General features: G+C 40.1%; 1 protein-coding gene across 2 annotated transcripts in view; it reads left to right on the plus strand.

Moving 5' to 3' along the window:
- The window catches only part of CSMD2 (CUB and Sushi multiple domains 2), an 801,202-nt gene that overhangs the window by 644,520 nt on the left and 131,429 nt on the right, over positions 1 to 25,253 (plus strand). For both annotated transcript variants that reach the window (XM_075264669.1, XM_075264670.1), the window contains 4 exons: positions 11,026 to 11,228; positions 12,828 to 13,019; positions 14,286 to 14,424; positions 18,569 to 18,756. In XM_075264669.1, the coding sequence (XP_075120770.1) occupies positions 11,026 to 11,228; positions 12,828 to 13,019; positions 14,286 to 14,424; positions 18,569 to 18,756 (722 nt within the window). The remainder of the gene's footprint in view (positions 1 to 11,025; positions 11,229 to 12,827; positions 13,020 to 14,285; positions 14,425 to 18,568; positions 18,757 to 25,253) is intronic.

Below are 25,253 nucleotides of genomic sequence, written 5' to 3' on the forward strand. Positions count from 1 at the left end.
AATAATATGGGAAATTTACAGATCATATACAAGGCAAAATACATGTAACGTGTCAACTGCAAGAACAAGGATTTTTGTTAAAAGTATGAATCAGTTTTACCAGTTGCAACAGCCCATACTCTTCAATGATACATTTGTGTTCTATACTGTATACTAAATGCTTCATATTTCCATGATGAATATATGCAAAAGCAATACTGTACATGTTCTTGGTGAGAAATTGCAAAATGTAGCCAAGTTATAAGTAAGAGAGCATTTACAGGGTCCAGGGAACCTCTGTATAATTTGTACAACTACATCTGCGCCCATGCACGATTTAAGCAATCCCAGCAGTCAGTTTTCAAACCCATTTTCAAAGTCCTGCATGTCCGTCTTTGTGTGCAGTTAAAAAAATCCGGTTTCGCCGCGGACAGGTACAAAACGCTCACGGACGCTCACTTTTCAAACCCATTCACTTGAATGGGTTTGAAAACTGACTGCCGGGTTTCCGTCCCCTGTCCAGTTTCTCAGGGCAGAAGACGGAAACCCAGCAGGATTGCTTAAAGTGTGCATGGGCGCAGATGTGAACCCGCCCTTACTACAACTTGTACAGTGGTTTATGAACTTAATATTCTATTATACGGTACTATGCTTCATTTCCAGGCACATGAGGCTTTCTTCAATGCCCAAAGAAGGTTGTACTGGATTAAATGTATAAGATTGTCAAAATTTATGGGCTAATAATAGAAAACAGAGGGTCCTTCTATAGCCGCATATTGCCAGAGGGTCTTGCAGCAAATTGCGTTTACTCAGAACTCAGTGACACTTCTGTGATAGAATTTCACCAGTGTATTACTACTAGAAAGTGTTTCTCTTTGAATCTGGCAATATCTGATATTCTAGATGTTAAAACCTATAAATGTCTTTTGAAGAAATGCTTGATGGACTGATTATATTATCATTTCCGAATATTGCCCTCAATCTTCTGATGGAAGATATAGCTCTTAGGAATTCAGGAATGGCGCAGGAATCCCTCAGTTGATCGCGCACACAAAGAAATTGAACAATTGAATTTCAGATCAGGCTCTCTTATTACTTTTCACGAGGCATAAACTGTGTGTGACGGACGGCGAAGGAAATGGAATAATTTGTTAGGAAATTTATTCCGTGCCAAGCAAAGACTCTGACGCCCTTCCTGGGGAATGGGAGGATTAATTTCAATTATTAACCACTTCATGACAAAATGCAAGCTGTTTCTAAAGATTAGTGCAGAAAAATTGGAAAATGTTCAGCTTTCAGTTGATGCAACATGATCAGATGTGCATTGTATCCATAGGCACAAATGATAAATCTCATTTCCTGGCCCCATACTCATTTATAAAAGACACAAGGAAATGGGAGTTATAGTCAACTTTAAATGAAGTATTGTTATGGAGATAAGGGGAGTCTGTCAGCAGGAAAATTGTAATCAAAGGAATTACAGTACCTTGTAGTGTTCTTTACCAACTTTCCAACTATGCCTTTGTTATTCAGTATTGCAGCTCCATTATAGAGAACATCGCTGTTTTATTCATATGCAAATTAGGTGAAAAGGGCTTTTGTGGTGCTTCTTATCTTCCTAAGTTTTACCTCTGTAATATAGACTACAACCCATAACTGCTGCCCAGCTCAAGACACCATAATTTAGGAAAGATAAAACACGCCCCAAAAGCGCTTTTTGCTTAATTTGCTTACAAATAAAATAGTTGCAGTCCTGAATAACAAAGGAAAAGTGTACAAAAAGCACTAGAAGGTACTAAGATTACTTTGATTGTAAGTTTCCTGCTGACAGACTCCCTTTACAATAGTAAGTTTGCTCAGGGGTTCTCTTTTATATTGGAGTGTGGACTATAGGGTTGCTGTATATATATAATTTCTCATATAATATCTCAGCCTCTGATCTGCTAACATGAATAGACATAGAGCATACTATACTCAAGGTATATCCACATATATCATTTTGCACCATATCAGCTTAATGTCTGTGCCCTAAATGAGTGGCCTTACAATGACAATCTTTGTCACAATCTTTCAGAACAAAGCTGCACTGCTAATCATTTTATTGCCAGGCTTCTCAAAGTCTCCAGGTCCGCCATTATACATACATTAAAGGGGCTCTATCATTGGGAAAAGTCATTTTTAACAAAGCACATACTTGCATAGCCTTTAGAAAGGCTATTTCACACCTACCTTTAGTATGTAAATTGCCTCAAGGGTTTTTGAATTATTCCGTTTTTATTCATATGCTAATTAGCCTCCAGCATGCACCTCAGATGTCTCATTGTGCACCCTCTGGTATTCTTTCCTATGTGTCTACACAGCACAGACTGCTGCTGTTACTGATGACTCAGCTTCCTGTTTGCTCACACAGATAGGAGAGAATAGTAGAGAAGAGTGCTGCTGGAAACTTCCTGTGCTGGCTGGAAGCTAATTAGCAAATGCATAGCATAAAAACGGGCTCATTCAAAAACCACAGAGTCGATTAACATACAAAAGGTAGGTGTGAAGTAGCCTTTCTAAAGTCTATGCAAGTATGTGCTTAGTTAAAAATGACTTTTCCCATTGATAGAGCCCCTTTAATGAAAAGCATAAAGTAGTGGCAAAGACAATAGACAAAAGGAAGATAACTTACCTGTAATTGCTCTCCCTTGCTTTTATATTTGGTCAGTGAGAGGAGACTATGGGATTGTGTAATCACTGTCACCATATATGGATGTGTCCACACTTAACTGATCTTCAGGAACTGCGATCTGCCTTGAAATCAAAGCAAGAAATATCACATTACAAAGTGCTAACAAAATACTTGAAAGTCTGCAGTTCACCTTCCCGTAATAGTGGGTGCCAGACACAAATAGGATCGTTAGCATATGACCTTGTGATAAGTTGTCACATAACAATGACATATTTAGAAAAGTTGCTTAACTTGTGATGCACTTATCTGGACCAGCTAAGAAGATAAGTAGGGGAGGAATCATATGTAAATATGAACCAAATCACCGATATGACTAATTATCTAGTCTTAAAAATAAAATTACAGGTGTATAGATAAACCAAAAGCACAATATAATACCACCTTTCAACCTCATTCACATGCATACTTTAAATAACAAAGGGAGAGAAGGATAAAGAGGGGGGAGGGGAATATAGAAGGAGGAGAGAAAATATATCTGATAATACACTCCTAAATCTCCTTTTTATTGTATTTTATTTATATTATTCCCCAACCTAACCTCCGCTAAGAATCATAGTAAATCTCAGTGTTTGTAAGTTCTAAACCCCTAAAATTAGATTCCCTAGGATGATCACTGAATCTCCCAGTTAGTATTGTAAATAATTCTATTCTTCCTCATTTGAGGTATAGATATATTGTGTTAATTTAGTGGCATATAGATTTATCCAGTCCACAAAACAGATGGCTACAATAAGGATATAGCTGAAGTCTGTTATGTACAGTACAGCTGTTAGGGTCAATGCACACAGAGTTTTTGGCAAGGATTTTGGAGTTTGTTTTTTTTTCCTCCAGCACAGTGTATGGATCTTGAAAAAACCGCTAGTGGTTTTTGAAGCAGTTTTTGCAAAAACAGCGTCAAAAACCGCTAGCGGTTTTTCCTCCTCCCATTGACTCCCATTGTTTTTTTCAGGCGGAATCCACCTGAAGAAAGTTCATGTTGATTTTTTTTCAGCGGAATACATAGAACTCTATAGTGAGACATTTTTGGAGGCTGATTTTGAAGCAGATTCAATGTCAAAATCCTCACCAAAAAACTTTGTGTACTTTGACCCTTAGGTGAAGCATTTTCTCCAGCTGAGGTCCTATATTAGTCTGCCCTTAGGAAGCATCTCAATGCGTTTCCCCATTAAATAAAGTTTCGGGATCATCAGGAGAACAGATAACAGCCTGCCTTATAGATAATTGCAGTAAAAACTGTAGTTCCCTATGCCCTGATGGTGGACATAAGTACTAAAATTTAAGCCACTTGCAGATTGAAACAACGAGTCCTTATATATCCAGGACTACAGATTTTACTCACCTACCAGCATGCTTGACTCTTCCAAATGGGAATGTGTCACTCAAATCCGCCCCAATGTGTTGATTGGATTATCAATGTGAGGGTGGTAGGTATGGTAATGGGACACTATACCGCATCCTATATGTTAGAGAAAGCAACTACATTGAGCAAATCCTACGTAGATAGCATAGGTCAATAGAATGTCCTCAGGCATATAACTAAATTCTCATGATGAGACTTGAAGTCTAGGGTTCACCCTCCCATAATAGTTGATGCCACACACAAATAGGATAGTTAGCATATTACCTTGTGATAAGTTGTCACAAAACCATGACACACTTAGAAAAGTTGCTTAAAGGGGTTGGCCACTTTCAGACCAATATTTAGAAACAAATGTTATTGCTTTTATAATAAAAGGATAAACAATTTTTCAATATACTTTCTGTCGCAATTCCTCATGGTTTTCTAGATCTCTGCTTGTTGTCATTCATTCTGTTACTTCTAGTGGATAAAACTCTCACCATGGTCATGTGATTTATGGTCCATTTGTTGCTCAATATTGGTCTAAAAGTGGCCAACCCCTTTAACGTGTAATGCACTTATCTGGATCAACCAAGAAGATAGGTGAAGGAGGAATCATATGTAAAATATGTATCATAACATGTCACATATGCATAACTGGTAACTATATTTTATAAATGTTCAACAATTTTTAAGGAGCCAATTGGAAGAACTTATATTCAAACATACAGTAACTCCATCAAAAGCAGGTCTTAATTTTATCTGCCGATGACCCAAATCAATTTGTCGTATTGTATATTAGGGAAAATCCTATTATATGAAGCTGAGAATCTATCCCTCATCATTGGCGGTTAATTGGTCATTAAAAGAGTGTAAACTCATTGGGCACTTGTCAATTTCTTTGGTTACCTTTACAAGATTGCTCTCTATGTGTTGATGCTTTCTACATTGCTCCCCCATAACTTCCAGCTGGTTGAGGGGACTTCTCAGATTCTAGGAGGATGACAACTAATAATAACTGAGATAAGATGAGAGTGACAGAGAGGAATAAATCCATTAATGTTCTTTGTAATCATGTCTTACTCCATTTATATGTAAAATTCTGACATTCCTATATGTTGTGCGTCTCACCACAAAAGTTCTTTCTCACAGTAGCCATCCAGTGTGTACTAAAGCATTACGCCAGTATGGCTGCAAAAGTACTTCATGTTTCCTGGCAGCTGCTCTTTTATATGAAGCTGAAAGATTTACTGCATTTTTTTTTAAGGTAAAAAAACAGAATAATCTATCAAAACAGTCCATGATTGAAATATGTTTATCCTTAAATCTCCCAGAAGATTCTTCCATGGGAACCTATAAATGAATTGTTCCACTTGGAGTTCAGAGACTATCTGTGCTGGTTGCCTGTGTATAATCTATCACCCTCCGTTCCCTGTCATTGGTTCATTTCACATAGTGTTATGGTCTGGCGAAGACACAATGTGAATTTCTCTCCTTCACACCTTATTTACTGTTATCGATGGTAACACTTTCCTGCATCGCCTGCATTATGTAAAGAATGATATAAAGATATATTCACACTGCCGTCATTTAATGTCCATTGCGCTCACTCGTTTTGGTATGAGAGTAACAGATATTAAATGACATATGCACATGGAGTGTCTGGTGTCCATCTGCATTCACCCTCTGTAAACTACATGACAGAAGCTTTCTCCATTATGTTTTTCACCTTTGTGGCAGAAGAAAAAGTTCCGCTTGCACAAACGTAACAGACAAATATGTCCTTAGTATTTACATTATAGTCAGTGGCAATAGATGTGGACGTAAGGGGCTCCGTCTGTGTATGTTGTTGTATTACCATTAATGTCCTTTGCTATCATCCTATAAGGGATGACATCAATGCACTGTGATATTGGTAGTGTGAATATACACTAAGGGTATGTTCATACAGAGTTTTTTGCAGGTGGATTTTGATGCAGAATCTGCCTCAAAATCTGCTTACAAAAATGGTTCACATTGACTTCAGTGGGAGCCGCTCGCTTTTTTTTTCCGCAAGCTAGTAGCAGAAAAAAGAAGTGAGATGATCCATCTTGCCGCAGATTCCGCGGTTGAGTCAGCCGCAGTGTCCATGGCTCAAGACACACTCCTGTTTAGACCCATTCATGCTATTTTCTTGTGGTCAGTTACACAGTAAGCTGGTGTAAGTGGCCATTTTCTTGTTGCCGTGGGCATGCGCAGTCGGCTCTGCCCGAGGACCGATGGCAGAGCCGACTGCGCATGCCTAGAAGATTGAATCCCAGGATGGAAGAAGACATCGCGGGAAAGGCATTCCAGAAGAGAATAGAGGGGTCGCTGGAGATTTCTCTCGCAGCATTGGGGACGCCCCCAGTGCTGTTTGAGCACTGGGGACTGCCCCCATTGCTGCAAGAGAACTCATTTGCATACCTGAGAAAACCCGGATTTGTACTGAACGGCGGCGCGGAGAAGACATCTAAAGGTAGGAGAAGAATAGCCTTTCTTAATGCTATTCCTATGTGTTAGTCAGAAAAAAAAGAGTATCCAATGATAGGATCCAGTGGCGTAACTAGGAATGGCGGGGCCCCGTGGCGAACTTTTGACATGCCCCCCCCCAACCGACACCGAAGACCTCGACCGACCCCCTCCTCCGCACTCTATTATGTCCCTTAGTAAGCCCTGCACACAGTATTATGTCCATTAGTGGCCCCTGCACACAGTATTATCCCCCATAGTGGCCCCTGCACACAGTATTATACCCCATAGTAGCCCCTGCATACAGTATTATGTCCAGGATCGGCAAGTAAATAGGGCCCGTAATGGCCAATTTAAAAAAATAAATAAAATGTAGCGGTAGCGACTTTCACCGGGCCCCCTGATGGCCCGGGCCCTGTGGCAGCCACCTCCGCTGCCTCTATGGTAGTTACGCCCCTGATAGGATCCCTTTAAATGGAGCTGAGTTGAAGATAGATGACATGACATAAGTTACTAAGAAGACGCCACAGCCTATACCCAAGTGTCACAGCCCTTCAATCAGGTGATTAATGGGGGTCTGACACCAGGCAGTGTAATATTTATAACCTATGCTAAAGATTAGCGATCACTATAAAAATTCTGTCATACCCCTTTAAGAACTAGATATAGTTTAAAGTCTATGAAATTTAGCTTTATGACAGTGGCCCAGCTTTGTTTCAGTGGCATCCTACTATATCGTATCCAATGAATGGAAATCACAGATAAAGACTGACTAAATCTAGTCATTATGTTAAATATACAGCTGGATAGCAGAACTGGGGAGAAGCAGACCTCCAACCTGGTTTCCTATGTGCCCACAAGGTGCAGTAGAGTGCAGATATTTACCTGTCTGCTCTGCAGCCCCTCCCCGTCATTCCTGCTTTGGGCACACATGATGTCACAGCAGACAGAGTGGCACTAGTGAACAGACAGGTAAATAATGAACTAATTCTGCTTTATGGGGAAACAGGGAAGGGGCTACTGTATGCAGTGGCTCCTTCACTGTTCCCTCCACACAGAAGCCCCCTCACTGGTCGTCCATACAGTAATAGTGTAACAGTGATAGGGCCATGATATTGTATGTGCGCTAATATTATATGGGGGTCAATAAAGGGGTGCAATGCTGTGTGAGAAGTCAATAACAGAGGAAGTTTTGGAGCCAGCAAAGGGGCAATATAACATATGGTGTCAGTAACGTGGGCACTATTAAATGTAGAGGCCAGTAAGTGGGGTGTTACACCTGTGGGGGGGGGCAGGAAAGGGGGCACTCATTACTTAACTGCCTGCTACTTAACTGTCTGGGGGACATTTTGGGGTAATATTAAAGGTGCTGCCAGGAATTGGAGCAACCCATGTGGCAACTGGGTGAAATGGAAAAAAGTAAGAAAAAAAAAGCTTGCTCATCTGTCTCCAGCACCCAGTTATCCACTGTCTGGGTCCTTTCCGTCTCACAGTGTGTGGTACATGCCACCCCTCCTAAGAAAAGTTTGCACAATACAACTTGTTAAAAAGCCCACCCTTGGGTGAATGCAAGTCTTTCATAAATAAATACTTACATGCTTACTCAATGACTATTTTCTCTATTTCTGTAGCTACTTTGCTGAATGCTTGATCTCCAGCCCCTCATATTAGTTTTGAGAAAATGTGTAATGCAGCTGTAGACTGTCTCATAGACCAGTACACAGACCAAGCACAGACAGAATGCAATGAAGAAGCCTCCCGGCCAATCAGTGTCACTATAGACATAAGCCACATGTTCATTGCAGAGACCCTTCTCACTCTGTCACTGTCATGCATCACCACAGAGGACAGAGTCGGTCAGAGAGTCCCACATGGCTGAGTGTCATTGTCACCCCGGGTGGAAGGGACAGGCTGGGGGCACGCAGTTAGCAGACTGTCTGTTTGAATCTGCGGGTTTCATTTCGCTGCCTGAGCTAAAGCTGATCTCTGAAATCCCCTTTGCTCTGTCTGAGATTGTACAGCACAGTTGCATGCAATTTTGGATAAAAGTGCTATATAAATGCAAATGGCTGTCTGGGTACAATGTATGCTAATCAATGACAAAGCTGGCAGAGATTTGACAGAATGTAATAGCACACAACCACAATGCTTTTTTAATTTCTCATATAATGTTAGGAAGTGCTTTATTGAAAGGCCTACCTTGTGTGCACTCCAGATCCAATGTCTAAAAATCATTGCCCCGTTTATCAAAGCATTAATGTTATATGTAAGCTTAAGAAAGAGCTGTACCAGGACAGAAAAAAGGTCAACCAATTTTATCTCATATGTGGGGGAGTTTAGATACAGATCTCTAAACCTGTATAGTAGACATGTAGATGAAGTAACAGAGGCAAAAAGCATCATGTCATGTTGTGCTGATAAGGTTAGAAAATACTTACAGTATATTCCTTTTGTTTGCTGTCACATTAAAATCTTTGATAAGATGTATATATGCTGCTTAAGAAACAGGCCGTGAGGCTATATGATAAGATGGCGCCTGCATTCAGGATGGGTGCAAGAAAAACAAATGCTTGGCTTGCTGCCAGAAGACAGCTCCCCAAAGTTACTACACAGGACCGGGAGTAGCTGGCTATATATGGAACTGCTTAAACTTTTTCTGTTTGACTGAGATGTACCATACCCAATCAGGAATGAATATGAAAAATTATGTTGTTGTTATTTCTCTTCCTTTCTCTGCTACTATTCAACCCCCGTGGTCTTAAATAAAAGTGCGTCAGCACACATTCCTTGGCTGAGAGAGGAACTAATAGGAACATATAGAGTAGTGTAAATTCTTTACTGTTTCTTTACCCCTCACAATAGAGGACTAAGTAAACCACTAGCTTACTTTTTTCTGTGAGTGGCATATTGCCGCTCACGGAAAAAAATAAGCGAGTTGCCCTTTCTTCAGGTGGATTCCGCGGCTGATTCAGCTCTGGCGTCCGCCTTGCTGCAGCACCCTCCGGACTAGGCCCATTCACTTGGGCCTACTCCAGAGTGGGAAGCTGCGACAGTCGGAAGTCGCAACAGTCGTGGCAGGCGCATTTTGGTCCTATTCTGACGCGGCTTCCCACATCAAAATCAGGTCCAAAATACGCCTAACCGTGCTCCATGTGAACTACACCTAATTGTGTGCATTTTCTGTACTGTCAAAATATTATGTATATTATCACTCTGTGTAAAGGAATCCAAAATACTCTATACTTTTCTAATTCTGAAATTGCTACTTATGGTGGTCATGGCAGAGAGAGTCCCCAGTGATAGTAAGTTTTATTATACCATACCATGTCAGGACAACAGTAGAACAAGAGTAAAGAGATATTAGGTGGCTAGGTGGATAACTTGTTTGACTTACTTTACACCAATATTTTAGTCATATTTATGACTCCTTTTAGCCCTTCCTCTTTTCAAACCTGTCATGTAAGGTTTAAAAACTGTCTAAGGCTGGATTAACACCAGCATTAAAGTCTCTGTAGGAGACTCTGCCACAAAATCTGCATAAAATCAGTGGAGAGAAAAGTCATGGAGGGAAAGCGGGAGGAAATCCAGCACACTCCATTGTAGTCTATAGACGACCTATAACCGCTTATTAAGCAGACAGCATTTTCGTCCCTATTTAACTGGACAGGGTTATTCGAAACACTAGTGTGAACCTAGCGTATAACAAAATAAATTTGGTAGATATGGCAGATTTTGGGTAGTGCATGCTGTTAGGTAGACCCCCATTTACTGCCCCCCTGCCAGTATCAAGATTAGAATTCTGTATATGTGTATATATATATATATATATATATATATATATATATATATATATATATACTGTGTATATACTGTAAGTATAGTGGTACAGTCGAGACTGCAATGATGAGCAGCTAGGTGTCCTAGGAAATTACTTTACAATTTCTGATGAATGTGTCTGTGTATGACAATATACAGCAAGATATGTAAAATCTTGGGGGCAAAATCAACTAACAAACTACAATAAAAATGATATATTTATGGTATAAAATGCTATATGATACTGAAATATTGTATATACAGTACATTACTTTAACCCATTGCATTTTTATTACATTTCACACTCATATATTATAATTCATATTCATATAGTATTCTCTCTTCTGTTGCTGGTTCTCAACATCTGGACTAGTCTTGGTCTGGTTCTGCTATTGTTTTTCCCTCTTTTCTTTCCCTTTCAAGAGTGAACACTGTTATGACTGTTGTCTATAGTAACAACCTACTATAAAATACATTTTGTACTTGTTTCAACCATTTCATGTTACAATGTAACAAAGTAGTGGAAGAAGTAAGTTCGTTCACCAAGCTTCACAGCACTGGCATGTTCTAAGAACATTTTGCTTGTTAGAAGAGAAGTGTTTATATTGTGTATTTGTTTATGGATAGCTCACCTCCTTTATACCAATATAACTCTTTGTTTCTATCATAGATTACACTTCACTGTTTTCCACACTGAGGAAGTTCATGATGTTCTGAAGATATGGGATGGATCCATGGAGAGTGGCATTCTCATGAAGGAGCTAAGTGGCTCCATTTTGCCTCCAGATATTCACAGCACTTTCAATTCTGTTACTGTACAGTTCAATACAGACTTCTTTACTAGCAAACAAGGATTTTCTATCCATTTCTCAGGTAAGGAGTATTCATAAACACAGAATCCAACTTATTACTATTACTTGGTTGGAAAAAGTAACTATACAGATGTATCGACCCTTGAAACTCACTGTAGCTCAAATTTTGTTAAGGACTCCAATTTCACATGAAACAGATTTAATATAATGTCAGATAATTCTAACAAAATGATTGGACAGGCTGCAATGTTCAACATGACCACTGGATGGCGATAAATATACACATAAAAGATCAGATACAAAAATTGTGTTGTTTAAAAAAGCTGGTCATCTCTTACATATGGACACGTTCAAAAAAGAGAAAATGGAAGGATGAAGTATATTATGTAACATCTAAGTTAGTTATGAATAAATAGTAATTTTGGTGTCAGGGTTATAACAAGCCAAGGCATACAATGATCTGTTTATTTTCTCAGATCTTTTTTTTTCCACTAGAAGAGCAGTAAGGATTTGTTTTTAATTTTTTTATTTTTATTTTTTAAATTTGTATATATACTGTATATATAGTCACAAAGGGATTTTTTTGCCAACTTTAAAAATTTAATTACAATTGCCATAATGTGTTTTCATATTTCACATAATTATCAAATAATTAATGTGAGTCCAAACATGTGTCAGACTACATCTGGATTAGTGTATATTATATATTTTTATAGCTCTATGATGCAAGTTAAACCATGCCATTTTTTACTTCTAAGCAATTTTCTATGTATGTAAGAGTTATGAACTATATTACATGTACATACTGTTTGCTTTTCATCCCCTTGTTAACTTCTCCATATGTTAGCATGCATAAGGTATGCCTCCACACAAATTATATTCATGAACTTATTGCCATCAAGTGTCTCCTTCTCCCTGAAGACTATAAAAAAGCACAGGCCTCTTGAAAGAGCGAGAAAATAATGTTTCTCTAATATCAGATTAGATTAGAAAGCTAATCAGGCGTTTAGCCTCTGACAGGCTCCCCTCCCCGCTGAACCTGCACCTTTTAATGTAGAAATGATAGCGTGCTGAAAGTTGGAGATGATTGTCCCCCATCCCTCGCTCATCTCATTGTAGACATTATGGTTCAGTATTGTCTCCAATAAATTGAATCTATGCCCACGTTATAAGCCACTGCAAATAGAGGTGAAATGTATTATCTGCTTACAGAATGTACTCGGAGCCGCCACATAGGGTCATTGATGCTGGTCTGTTAGACATGATAACCAAGATAACTCATAGTGGGTTGATGTATTCTGCAGCAGGGAACATTGTATAACATTTAATGACCAATTCCCATAGTTCTTATTATAGTAGTTAATATATTTTATTCTATGTGGTACACATTTCATTAATGCACAGGACGGAGAGGAGTTTGTGATGCATGGGCATTAATAGGAAAGATGCTTGTTTTTGTGCTAGATTCATGAAAAGACTGGTGTCATTGGTTTCTATGAAATCACTTGGGCTAAATAGAATTGTAAAGGGAATAATATGAACATCTGTGCTCAGATGATAAAGTGTTTTTTTTTTTTACAAGACACAGATATAGGGCAATATGTTTTAGACTAATAATGATAACTTGACGAAAGCTCTAAGATCTGTTTGCTCTTCTCAGTTACTACAGCCACTTCTTGTAATGATCCCGGAATACCGCAAAATGGTAGCCGAAGTGGAGACAGTCGTGATGCTGGTGACTCTATTGTATTTCAGTGTGACCCAGGCTATCTTTTAGAAGGTGAAGCCAAGATCAACTGTGTTCAGATTGCAGATAGGTTCTACTGGAACCCCAATCCTCCAGTTTGCATCGGTAAGCTAGAATGCTTTTAATAACGCCCGCCTATGAGGCATCAGCACCTTTCGCTGCAACCTATGAGGCCTTATGAAAACTTTTCACTCCAATGTCATAACTTTTTAACACATTTTTACACATTTTATTTCGTTACTCATTGCTTTGCTTTAAATATCAATAAAATTTGATATTTCTATTGGAAACACCAACACTCATATATTTGTTGCTTTTTTATTAATCACATAGTTAAAGACTCATGTACATGCCTTTATTACATGGCTCATACAACTATATAGACTGCAAATGTACCCAGTTGCCCATACCTTGAGAGACAACCATCCAATAATGCGTTGAAGTCGGGTATTCTGGGAAAGTGATTGCCACATAAAATGGGTAGTATGCATAATATAGGGTGAAACTGAAAATCTGGGATTAGGGAATGGACTCCTTAAAGATGTAGCATTTTGGAGAAATGTCGCTGTATGTATAAGTTTTATTGAATATACATATTATGTATTATACTGTGCAGTATTTGGCAGGAATTAACAATGTGTCCTCACGACATTACAGAATTCCCTTTCTCTGTCAGACAATGTTTTTGGTCTCTATAAGACTTGGCGTTTCTTCCAGTGAATGAGTATTTGACTATAAGAACCTTTTATCATGTTTTTCTAGGTATTAGGATAAGCAGCTTTGTATATCTAACCCATTAAAATGCTTCTTTAAGTAGATGTGATGGGAGTGAGGATCCATAACATGGTGTCTTCTTAAAACAAAGGCATCTGAAGAAGGGAGCAGTAATTCTTGTCTGTTATTGGATCGGTTTTACTCCTGTTATAAGATTGTAAGCAAATATTCTGAAATCGATAGCTCGAATGTTCAACATGCTGATTGACTCTGGTACATCAGACCCATCACATTGATTTTTCTGTCTGCTTGACATGAAATGATTCTGTTACTGCAAAAAAAAAAACACACGCAAGTTCTCTCTCCACTTCAGCGTATAAACTAATTGCAACAAAGGTTATTTTTCAGCCTGGAGATACTCTCATTGTAATATGGGAATTGGTTTTACTATGGAAATGTCGATGTCAGCCAAAATTATAATAACTTCAATAATTATTATAATGCAATGCATGAATGTAATTTATATTAGAATAATATTCTGCACATCCACATGGACATTTATCCTTGTGAGTTGACCTCTAGAAGTCTAACATTTCTATGCATAGTATTTTTAATTTACAAGAAACTGTAGGTAAAGCACTCTTCTTCTGTTTTCAGCTCCATGTGGTGGAAATTTAACTGGACCAACAGGGGTGATCCTGTCTCCTCAATACCCTGAGCCTTATCCGCCTTTAAAGGAGTGCGACTGGAAGCTGACCGTGTCTTCCGACTATGTGATTGCACTCTCATTTAACACGTATGTATCACAAGCATTCTGCACATGTTCCTCAGCATGATGCTTTGGTATATATATATATATATATATATATATATATATATATATATACAGTATATATAATATATATATATATATATATATATATATCATATCATATCATAGAAGCAGACAATGCAGCTGGACCTCTTTGAGACAGGAACTAGAGCTGTAAATTGTTCCATCCTATTTACTGCTGGGTGGGTGTCCTCTCTCTGGATCAAAATAAACTTCAGACCTTCTGTTCTGGGTGGCAAAACCAAGGTGCCATTGTAAATCTTTGCTGTGTGGCTTATTTTGTAGGCTACTGCTATGTGTTCACTGTCATGATATATTACAGTCCCTTAAATTCACTAAACAACAAGGTATGACAGACTTGCTCAATAGTGTTAAAGTCCCAACATGTCTTATAAGTAATAGAGTTGGTCATCAGATCAGGTAGTACAAACAGTGAAATTGAGGGTAAACTGTAGAGTGTAAATGTTTTATCGGCCACTTTTGGACCTTCCTCAGTACCTCAAAGATGGCCCCAAATTGAATAGATAAATCCCAACAAGGAAAAGAATCCAATGGCGAGGTAGTAGCGGCAGCAGTAATACATACAGAGTTGAATGATATAGGTAGCACTATCTTCTATAAATTGAAGAGCATACAGTGTCTGACAACTCTCAGACAGGATTTCATACATGCTGATGTAATCCCAAAGTTCACAGGAAGCGAGCCACAGGGAAGCAAGATATAGACTTAGTCACACTGTCATGTGACCCAGCTGCTCATAATGAAAGGGTTAAAAATATCCAACTGCAACTGCTCTGAAGAGGAACACAGCTAAAATAATGTTGGTAAGTTAGCGTTACATATTTCATACTTTCCTCTAGTGTGCCTTTGATGGAGAGCGGTTTGGAATTTTCTAGTTTAATGCCCCACATAAAAGTTTATGTCAACTGTGAAACACCATTTACAAGATTAACACAGCTATAATCTACTTTAATAAATGTAAGTAACTTTATACTGTATAATCCATGACTTGTGCATTTGTTACAGCCTGTAACAATATACATAGTCCATGGCTTCAGATGTGTTCTTCCTATTCTCTTGTTTTGAAATATTGCAAGAAAAGTGAGGTAGGGTTGAGCGATCTGGATCGGAAAAGATCGGATCCCGATTGGCGATCGAGTAAATTTCACGTTCACCATTGGGTTCCAACCCTGCCTAAAAAAGATTGGGAAAGGAATTCCGATCCCGATCGCTCAACCCTTACCTGCAACTTAACTTAACTGTAACTTACCTGCACAGAACTGCTGCCGCTCCTTGGAACTCCAACCCATTGTTCTCTGTCCTCTCCTCTCTCGTTCACATGCCAGGCAGAGTGCCGTGCGCTCCCCCACCTCCCTAGGCTAGTGTCACTGAGGCTGGGAGTAGGCGAGGCTTGTTGTGGCTTAGGAGAGTGTGGGCGGGTACAGCGTGGGGAGATGTGAGAGATTCATTAGGGAGGCGGGGGCACTCTGCCAGCGTCTGAATGAGAGAGGAGAGAAACAGACAGAGAACAACAGGCCAGAGAGCGGCGTACACATCGGGAGGGAAGACAGCAGTGGTTTTGTGCAGGTAAGCGGACAGCAGGGGGGACTAAGTATCTGGCAGATTTTTTATTCACTACACAGCGTGACCTTCAATTTTTGGACTCCACACTGATTAGTGAATGGGATTGTTTTCAAAATCCCATTTTCGATCATTAAAAAATCCCATTGACTTGCATTAGGATTGGAATTGGTTTCGGGATCGGGTTCGGATGGAAAATGATCAGAAATTGGATTTTAAAAATGATACTGAAATCTCAAGATCGGCTCAGCCCTAAAGTGAGGGCCAGATTTGGAAAAAAAAAAAAAAAAGTTACTCTGCTGGGTGTTGTTTTTTTCCCATGCCTCTGCATTTTATATTATTTTGGGACATCTTGAACCAGGTGAATAGGTAAGGTTGGACACATGTGTGCCATGGTCATCATTGGAAACAGTCAGCTCAGTCTTAGCCAAACAACTTACCTGAGCTTCACCAAATGACTGTACAGCGCCTGTTGTCATTTCCCAAAAAACAAATTAGCAGAGCAAACGTTAGGTCAGGAATGTATGTACAATAGTACTCATAATATTCAGGTAGATGCATTTTGTATGTAATGTATAATGTGAAATATTGTGTATTAAATAGCAGTAATGGCAATTCAGTCTAAATGTTTCTCCCAAACATTTACCCTGTGCCACGGGAAAAATATATCTTGGTTGCCATTTCAAATAACCAGTTTCTACGTCTATTTTTGTGTTTTACTATAGAGTAATTTCCAGAATTTTCCTATACAAAATGTAACTAGTGTTGGTTGCTATAGATCACACTTCTCTTTTGTCACATGACATAAGAATCCTTATCCCTATGAATCTCCAACACAGTACAGAAGTAACTGGAAAAGGGGATTTGTAAAGAGTTGCAGCTCACTAATACAGGCCAGGCTACCAAGAGAATACTTTCTGCAGGACTGTTGTTTCACATAGCAGGAGCAGCGATGGTTTGGCCGGTGGATGGGATTAATGTTGAAAACAAACCTGAATTGGGAATAAAATGAAATATCTGTGCTTTGTATTGTGTGATTTTCGGTACTCCAGTCATTTGCGGCTATCTTTCAGCTTCCAATGATCTCTAATTAGTGAAGCCTCTCTGTTACCTTACATCAGTCGTGGGCAGGAGCTGCACACTCGCAATAGAATTGCCTTTAATGTATCTTGCTAATGTCTTCCTTGCCATTAAGTGTTGGACAGAACTTGTTAATGAAGTCATTTGCTTTTATAAGGTGGAGAAAAGATCGCCAGTGATAATAAGGTCCCTAGGGGACAGACACATATATCTGAGCTTCTATTAGATTTTTAACTTGTAGTGGCTGAGGAGCTGTGTGATGTGTTGCATGACGAATTAAGAAATGCTAGGTCACTCTAGATATAGAGAGGTCATAGACTTTTTCATCAGTTTGGAGAGGGTATTTCTAATTACCTCTGCGGAGCCCTCCGATTTTGCCAATGTGTTCTGGAAGTCCCAAGGGGACCCTCACTTCTTCTTGTCATCTGTCAGTGCATAGAAACACTAAATCAGTTTACCTAGACAAAAGCAATGTGAACAGACTGAAGCTACTACTAGACAATTATAAAGATGAATTCCCAATTGCTTAAATTAATAATTTTGTAATATACAGTCTTGGAAGAGAAGTTGCCCCAGTTCTTAGTTGTTGAAGAATGCCACTACTAAAACTTTCAGACCACCAATTTGATCCCCATTCTGAATGCTTCCACTATCTCCGGCACTTCCATTGAAATGACTTGAGCTGTCCAACCACTGATCATGGTGATTATAGGTGGTTATCTGGTCAGAAACATGATTTAAATTAGAACCACGTAGGAATAGCTTTTAGAAAAGCTATGCATCTCTTACCTTTATCTTGAAGGTCCACGCCACTGTTTTTGAATTTTTCTTTTTTCTTCATTGTGCTCAGAAAGCACAGGAAGCGTTCCCCCTGTGCTCTGAGCACAGTGGTGTCTTCCATTTCAGCGCCGCCTTTCATCTGCTCTGTCAGCTATTCTCCTCCTCTTCTTATAGGAGACCTCCACAAAATGGCTGACGATACAGCTGGCTGTGCATGTCCATCGGCCATTTTGTAGTGGTCTTTCTAAGCACAATGAAGAATAAAGAAAAAACTGCAGAGTGGACCTTCAAGATAAATCTAAGAGATGAATAGCATTTCTAAAGGCTATTCCTACATGTTTTTAGTATAAATACATATTTTTAATGACAGAATCCCTTTAAGCATAGAAAGAGTAGAGGTTTCAATTCTAAATGGCATGTTATGCTGAATCTTTTCTCATAAATTCTAGGTTATGGTGAAATGTAACAAAAAAGACCACACATTTAATGGGTAAAAAAGTCGCATTGGTTAATGTCATTTTTATAATCGTAAATGTTTTTATGGTACTGATTTGTTAGTAATAGGTTTTACTCTTTGACCAACTTCCATTTGTTGAAAAGGCAAAAAGCTGCACTGCATTCTGCATTTGTCATTACTTACACCATTTCTGTGTGTTTTTCATTCTAGCTTCAATCTTGAGCCTGGATATGATTTTCTGCACATCTACGATGGCCCAGACTCACTGAGCCCACTAATAGGAAGTTTTTACGGCTCCCAGCTACCTGACAGGATAGAGAGCAGCAGCAACAATCTGTTCATCGCATTTCGCAGTGATGCTTCTGTGAGCAGTGGTGGTTTCGTCATTGACTACACAGGTATTATGGAACGCTTCAGTGTTTAATAAATGCAACATTTTCATGTGGTTGAAGAAGACTGCCAATTCTACAATTAAATATTTGGTTACCACATTACCTACAGATAAGTGCTAACAAGTCTACCCGCTCCTCAAAACTATAAGTTTACTTATGTGTTTTCAGATTCTGGTCTAACCTAGATCCTGATTTTGACCAGAGTGGATGCTAATTTACTCTAGGTTCACACTAGCGCTTCGGGTCCACTTGGAGACCTGAAAAACGGAAACTCAATCCGCTTAAAAAGACTGTAATGGGGTCCGCCTGGATTCCGTCCAAAAAATGCAGAGAGACTGGCTTTTAGTAGGACAGGTCAGAATAGAAATTTTAAACTCTTAATCACATCTATTATCACTTGGTATATAATAATACCATACACATAAATAAACCCCATATATAAACAAAATGGCAGAGGTTTCTCACGTTCTAAATGAAAGTGAGAGCAGTTTATATTTCACAAGGATATAGATTAGTAGGGTAGGCTAGTGTCCTGCGACATATTCAGTGTCTCTAAAAAATGTTGGTAGAGGCCGATTGTTAAATGCAGCGCAAATTTAAATAAAAGTAGATAGAGATGCTAGCGATGTTGATCTGTAAGAGATCTATAAGTTTCTGACTTTTGGAATCAGGGGCGTAACTTGAAGGGGTGCAGATGGTGCAGTCACACTGAGACCAAGGAGCCTTAGGGGACCCATAAGCACTGGCATCAGTATAGAGTTTGCAGCTTCCATCTGACCCATTAGCCAAAGAGACCCACAGATTCCCCTAACCACACTTATGTTGATTAAATTCCTTAGCACCCATAACTATCACTATCAAGAATTCGCTATAGGGATGAGGTAGGGGCCCCCAGACAAAAGATTGCATCGGGGCCCACAAGACTTTAGTTACACCACTGGTTGGAATAGATACAATGTGCAAGGTGTTCATGTAAATAACTTGTTCCAAAATCAGGTCTATGCAAGCCCACTCTATGATATAGACTAAACTATGTAAGCTTCACCATGTTAGTCCCGACGAGCTTCCCCTTCATGTTTTCAAGCAGAAGTTAATGAAAGTTCATCAGAAGGAGATAAAATTTTCTGACAAAAATCCCTAAGTAGGTAGATTGCAGTTAAAACTGCATTTCCCATCTCCCTAATGTCGGAAACCAGTACTAAAGACAATGTTAAGATAAGATAATCCTTTAATAGTCCCACAGTGGGGAAATTTCAGTATGTTTCAGCTGCATAGTAATACAGATACATGATAATACACAGTAAATATTGCAGAAGTAGTAGACACACATATGCTGAGAAAGATATACTAGGAGTCCTAAGGAACAGAGCAGCTAAGGAACAGAGAAGAAAGAAGGAGGACATTCATAATCATTAGTTCTCTGTGCGGAGTGATCTTCGCTTGGTCTGATGTAGATTATACAGCCTGGTCGCGGTTGGAAGGAAGGACTTGCGATAGCGCTCCTTCTCACACTTGGGGTGAAGCAGACGGTCACTTACAGTGCTGCCAAGTCCCATCAGGGTCCCATACATGGGGTGGGATTTGTTCTCCCGCATGGAGGTCACCACGGACAGTATCCTTCTGTCACCCACCACTTGTACTGGGTCCAAGGGGCTCCCTAGGACAGAGCTGGCCCTCCTGATCAGCCTGTCAAGTCTATTTCTGTCCCTGGTTGATATACTGCTCCCCCAGCAGGCCACACCGAAAAAAATGGCTGAGGCAACCACAGAGTTGAAGAAGGCCCTAAGAAGTGTCCCCTGGACTCCGAAGGCCCTCAGCCTTCTGAGCAGGTAGAGTCTGCTGTGGCCCTTTCTGTGCAGCGCCTCCAGGTGGTCAGCCCAGTCTAGTTTATTATTGAGGAGCACACCCAGATACTTATAGGTCCTGACTATCTCAATACATGTTCCTTGGATCTCCACCGGGGTCGGAGCACTCCTCCGTTTCCCAAAGTCCACCACCATCTCCTTGGTCTTCCCAGCATTAATCCTGAGATGGTTCTGCTGGCACATTCAACAAAGTCCCGGTTTAAGTCTCTGTATTCCCTATCGTCGCCATCAGTGATAAGGCCTACTATAGCAGAGTCATCGGAGTACTTCTGTAAGTAACAGCTGGAGGAGTTGTGCCTAAAGTCAGCAGTGTACAGTGTGACGAGAAAAGGGGCAAGAACTGTACATTGTGGTGCCCCCGTACTACAGATCACAGTTTCAGACACACAGTCCTGGGCTCTCACATACTGAGGGTGGTTTGTCAGGTAGTCTAGGATCCAGTTGAACAGGTGATGGTCCACTCCACCAAGGTTCAGCTTCTCCCTCAGTAGCCCTGGCTGAATGGTGTTGAACGCACTGGAGAAATCAAAGAACATTATTCTCACAGTGTTCCCGGGTTTCTCCAGGTGAGAGAGAGCTCTATGAAGAAGGTGGATGATGGCGTCATCTACCCCAATGCCCGGCCGGTAGGCAAACTGGAGGGGGTCCAGAGCGGAGCTCACTAGGGGGCGTAGTTGTGTCAGGACCAGACTCTCTAGGACCTTCATCAGGTGGGATGTCAGTGCTACAGGTCGGTAGTCATTGTAGTCCATCGGGCTGGGTTTCTTTGGGACTGGTACCACACAAGATGTTTTCCACAGTTGAGGTACCACTCCGAGCTTTAGACTCATATTGTACATGTGTGTAATAATACCACACAGCTGGTCACTGCACATTTTAAGAACTCTTGCGCTTATCCCATCGGGCCCTCCGGCCTTGTCTGCCTTAATTTTGTTCATGTCGGCTTCTACACTTATATAGAGGTAGCTCCACTCTCCAACTGCCTCCTTCCAACTTCACAGGGCGCACTGATTGGAGATAAACTATAGCAAATGTGCATCACACCTACAGAATGTGAGAGGAGTCGGCTGGGTGAATGTTGATGCAGCGCATATTGCAGCCAATCAGGAAGCGCTGATGCAAACAATAAACTAGATCACAATTTTACCCTTGCTTTTTTAACAAATATAAAACGAGGAAACAATAAAATATCCGTTTGCAAATATAATACGACTACATTAAATACATGTGTCACTCAGCAGACAGATGCAATAAACTACTTAAACTACTATTAATGGAGACAGCTATCATAGAGACAGCAATCCCTTGTAGAAGTAAATTTTTACCACATAGCATGTGCATAGCAATCAGGAAGGCAGGGATGGTAATAAACCATCCCTGCCTTCTCTATTCGAGGTGTCGTTGTTGTAACAGCCTGCTCCATGGTTCTGCATCATACAGGTTTGCAGAGATAGATGTCACCCCGAAGCATATCATGATTGGGTGAGTGGCAAGTGGTTAGATTGGTTTCCCTAGACTTTAATTTTGCTGGTCTATCCATAGAATAGGAATTCATTATCAGATTGGTGGGTCCTGGCCCCATTAACAATTGAAGGGTCCAGTAAGCATCATATTCCATTTATCTGGCATCCCCTATAATTTACCTGATACAGCTCTGTAAATTTTGTGGTAAAAATCCCCCTGAAAATTCTTCAATTCAGCTAACTGTTAACTATGTAAAAATAACAGTATAGTGCAACATTTTATAGTCTATCCCCATTAGGGCTAGTTCACACGGGGACATGGAGGCGGATTTTGACAGCAGAATCCACGTCATAATCTGCCTCCATATAATGCTAGTCTATGTAGAGGGCTAGCTCTTTTTTTTTCGCTAGCATTTTTTAACGCTTGGCGAAAAAAGAAGCGAGCTGCCCTTTCTTCAGGCAGAAGCCGCGGCGCACTGAGCCGCGGCTTCCGCCTAGCAGCAGCACCCTCCGTTGTCGGCTCGTTCATTTGAGCTGGCTACGGAGGGGAAAGCCGTGACCGCAATGGTTGTGGCAGGCGGGTTTTGACCCGAGAGTGACGCGGCTCCCGTGTCACTCTCTGTGTCAAAATCCGCCCCCACTGCTCCCGTGTGAACGAGCCCTTAAAGTGAAAAGGAGTAAACTACAGTACCAGACAAAGCCATTACCAAACTTACAGAGCTATGTCTGGTACACAAATAAGGGGGTAGCACAGCTTCATTAATCAGTCCTAGAAAAACACGTTAATCACTGAAGAAAATGTATTTTCTAGCATTCACTGGATTGCCAATCTGATTGTTTTTTCTCATTTCTGGCCAACCAGTATTTTTAGTGAAAAATTATAAAAACAGTAAAACTTACATAAGTGAAAGATGTAGCTTATTGCTCAGAGTACAAATAGAAACACATTAGCTGTGTATAGTACAAAATGATAATAATTACTTTCACAGTAATTGGTGCCATTTCCTCCAGCTTTAGGAAAAATGATGTTCGCATTTTATTTTTTGTGCAAACAGTGAGGGAAGTTCTAGTTTTCAAACTTTTCAAGTAGTTATAGATGGTTAGCAACCTTGGTAGCCATGTTCTGTTTTTCTTTGCACAACACCTGGATTCTTTCTTTTTAAAGTGGACCTTTCATGGCCTCGGTCACATGCGGTTTTATATACCGCTAGAAAGCCGACAGTGCGCTGAATTTAGCACACTGTCGACTTTCCAGTTATGTTCCCCGGATGAAGAGCTATTGGTGCCTTTACTGATATCTCTTCACTGTCAGAAGGGCATTCCTGACAGTCTAACTGGAAATGCCCCTCCTAACAGTACTGTGTGTAGCGCTATACTGTCAGAGGGGGCATTCCTTACTGCCCAGCCATGACGCTAACCTGTGAGGAACGTCCCCCAGTACTAATCTATAGACAAGTACTGTCAGGAGGGGAGCTTTCCTCACCACTCAGCCGCATTGCTGGGCAGTAAGGAATGCCCTCTCACAGTGAAGAGATATCAATAACAGCACCAATAGCTCTTCACCTGGGACACATAATGGGAAAGTGCCCTGTCGGCTTTCAAGTGGTATATAAAATCGCATGTGCCCAAGGACATGAAAGGTGCTTTTTAAGACAATGTATCAGAAGAACATAACATTTTATTTAAATCAGGATTGTATTAAATTGTCATTAGAGATTCAACCCAAATTTTGACTAAATTTTTCAAATACTTTGGGTTTGATATTTGGAGGTCCATCACTTATTAACTGCAAGTTAAATTATTATACTCTTATAATAGGTAGAAGCTCAAGTGAGGTGTAAAAAACTTAAAACAGTTATATTCACCTTCCCTTTCCTCTTCAGGGCAACCTCACAGCATACAGCAGTCCTTCTGGGTCATTTTCTGGCCTAATACGTTATGTCATGCTACGCAAGCATCATATTGATGCACCCCATGTGACAGTTGTGACCCTGGAGTGCAAACTTCACCTGGAAGGTTGGAAGACACCAGAAGTGGACCCAGAGGGAATGCTGAATGTCTCGAGGATTCCCAGATGGGATGAGGGAAGGTGCAAATAATTGTTCGTTATTTTTCCACACCAACCCTGGAACTCCACCGATTATCCTTTGGGGTCTTATGAGAGCCCGGAGAATAATAATTCAGCGGTTCGTGACAAACCTATTTCGCCTGAAAAGAATCTTCAGAAGTTTTCCCATCTCAGATTGTTATATTATTAAGTGACTGCATACACTGAAGCTGTGAATGTAGTGCCTCTGACAAAATCTGACAAAATTAGTGTGTTTCCACTTTTCTGTCCATTATCTTCTATTTACTTCAGCTACCACAAAGCACATTTAGCCTTATGCACTGTCTATGCATTCAATACAGAAAGGAAGTGTGCATCTCCAGTAGGACCATCTCAAGAAAGTTTTTTACTAAAAGATACAGTAAATAAATACAACATTATAAAGAAATGAAACACATTGGAGGAGATTTACTTACCTGCCTACATGCTAAGCACTACATTCATCATCCAGAATCTGCCACTGTGAGAAACTGAAAATGTCTAGTCTAAATCTTAGTGTTATTTTATTAGTAAATTTCCTCCAGCATTTCTATTTTATAAATCCAGTCAGTTTTAGGCCTCTTGCAGACGATCGTGTTCTGGTGTCACCCATGTATCGGCTGTGATTCTGTGGCCCCTTTCATTAGATGGATAGGAGACATGGAAGCAAGGCCACGAAATCGGACAGGAATAGGACCTGTTCTATATTTTGTGGCCTGGACTGTCGGCCTGCACATGTGACTGTATAATTCGCGATCATATGCATGGCCCCAAAGACAAGAATGGATCAGTGTGCTATCTGGGAAAAACACAGATAATACACTGCTCTCAGCCATGGTCATCTGCAAGAGGCCTAAGGCTAAGGACCCATGATGTAGAATAGCTGCTTTTTTTTCTTGCATATCTTGCTGCAGTTTTTTTTTTTTTGTCAAATCCAGGAGTGGCTTGAACAGAAGAGCTTCCTTTATATTTCCTGTTCTTTTGTAGCTATTCCAAGGTTTGGCTCAAAAAACAACAGCAAAATCTGCACCAAAAAAAAGCAGCTTTTATGAAATGTGGGGCCTTAGACTTAAGTCCCTTGCAGACGGC

Source organism: Leptodactylus fuscus, chromosome 2 (assembly GCF_031893055.1).
Source record: "Leptodactylus fuscus isolate aLepFus1 chromosome 2, aLepFus1.hap2, whole genome shotgun sequence".
In the NCBI taxonomy this organism is placed as follows: Eukaryota; Metazoa; Chordata; class Amphibia; order Anura; family Leptodactylidae; genus Leptodactylus; species Leptodactylus fuscus.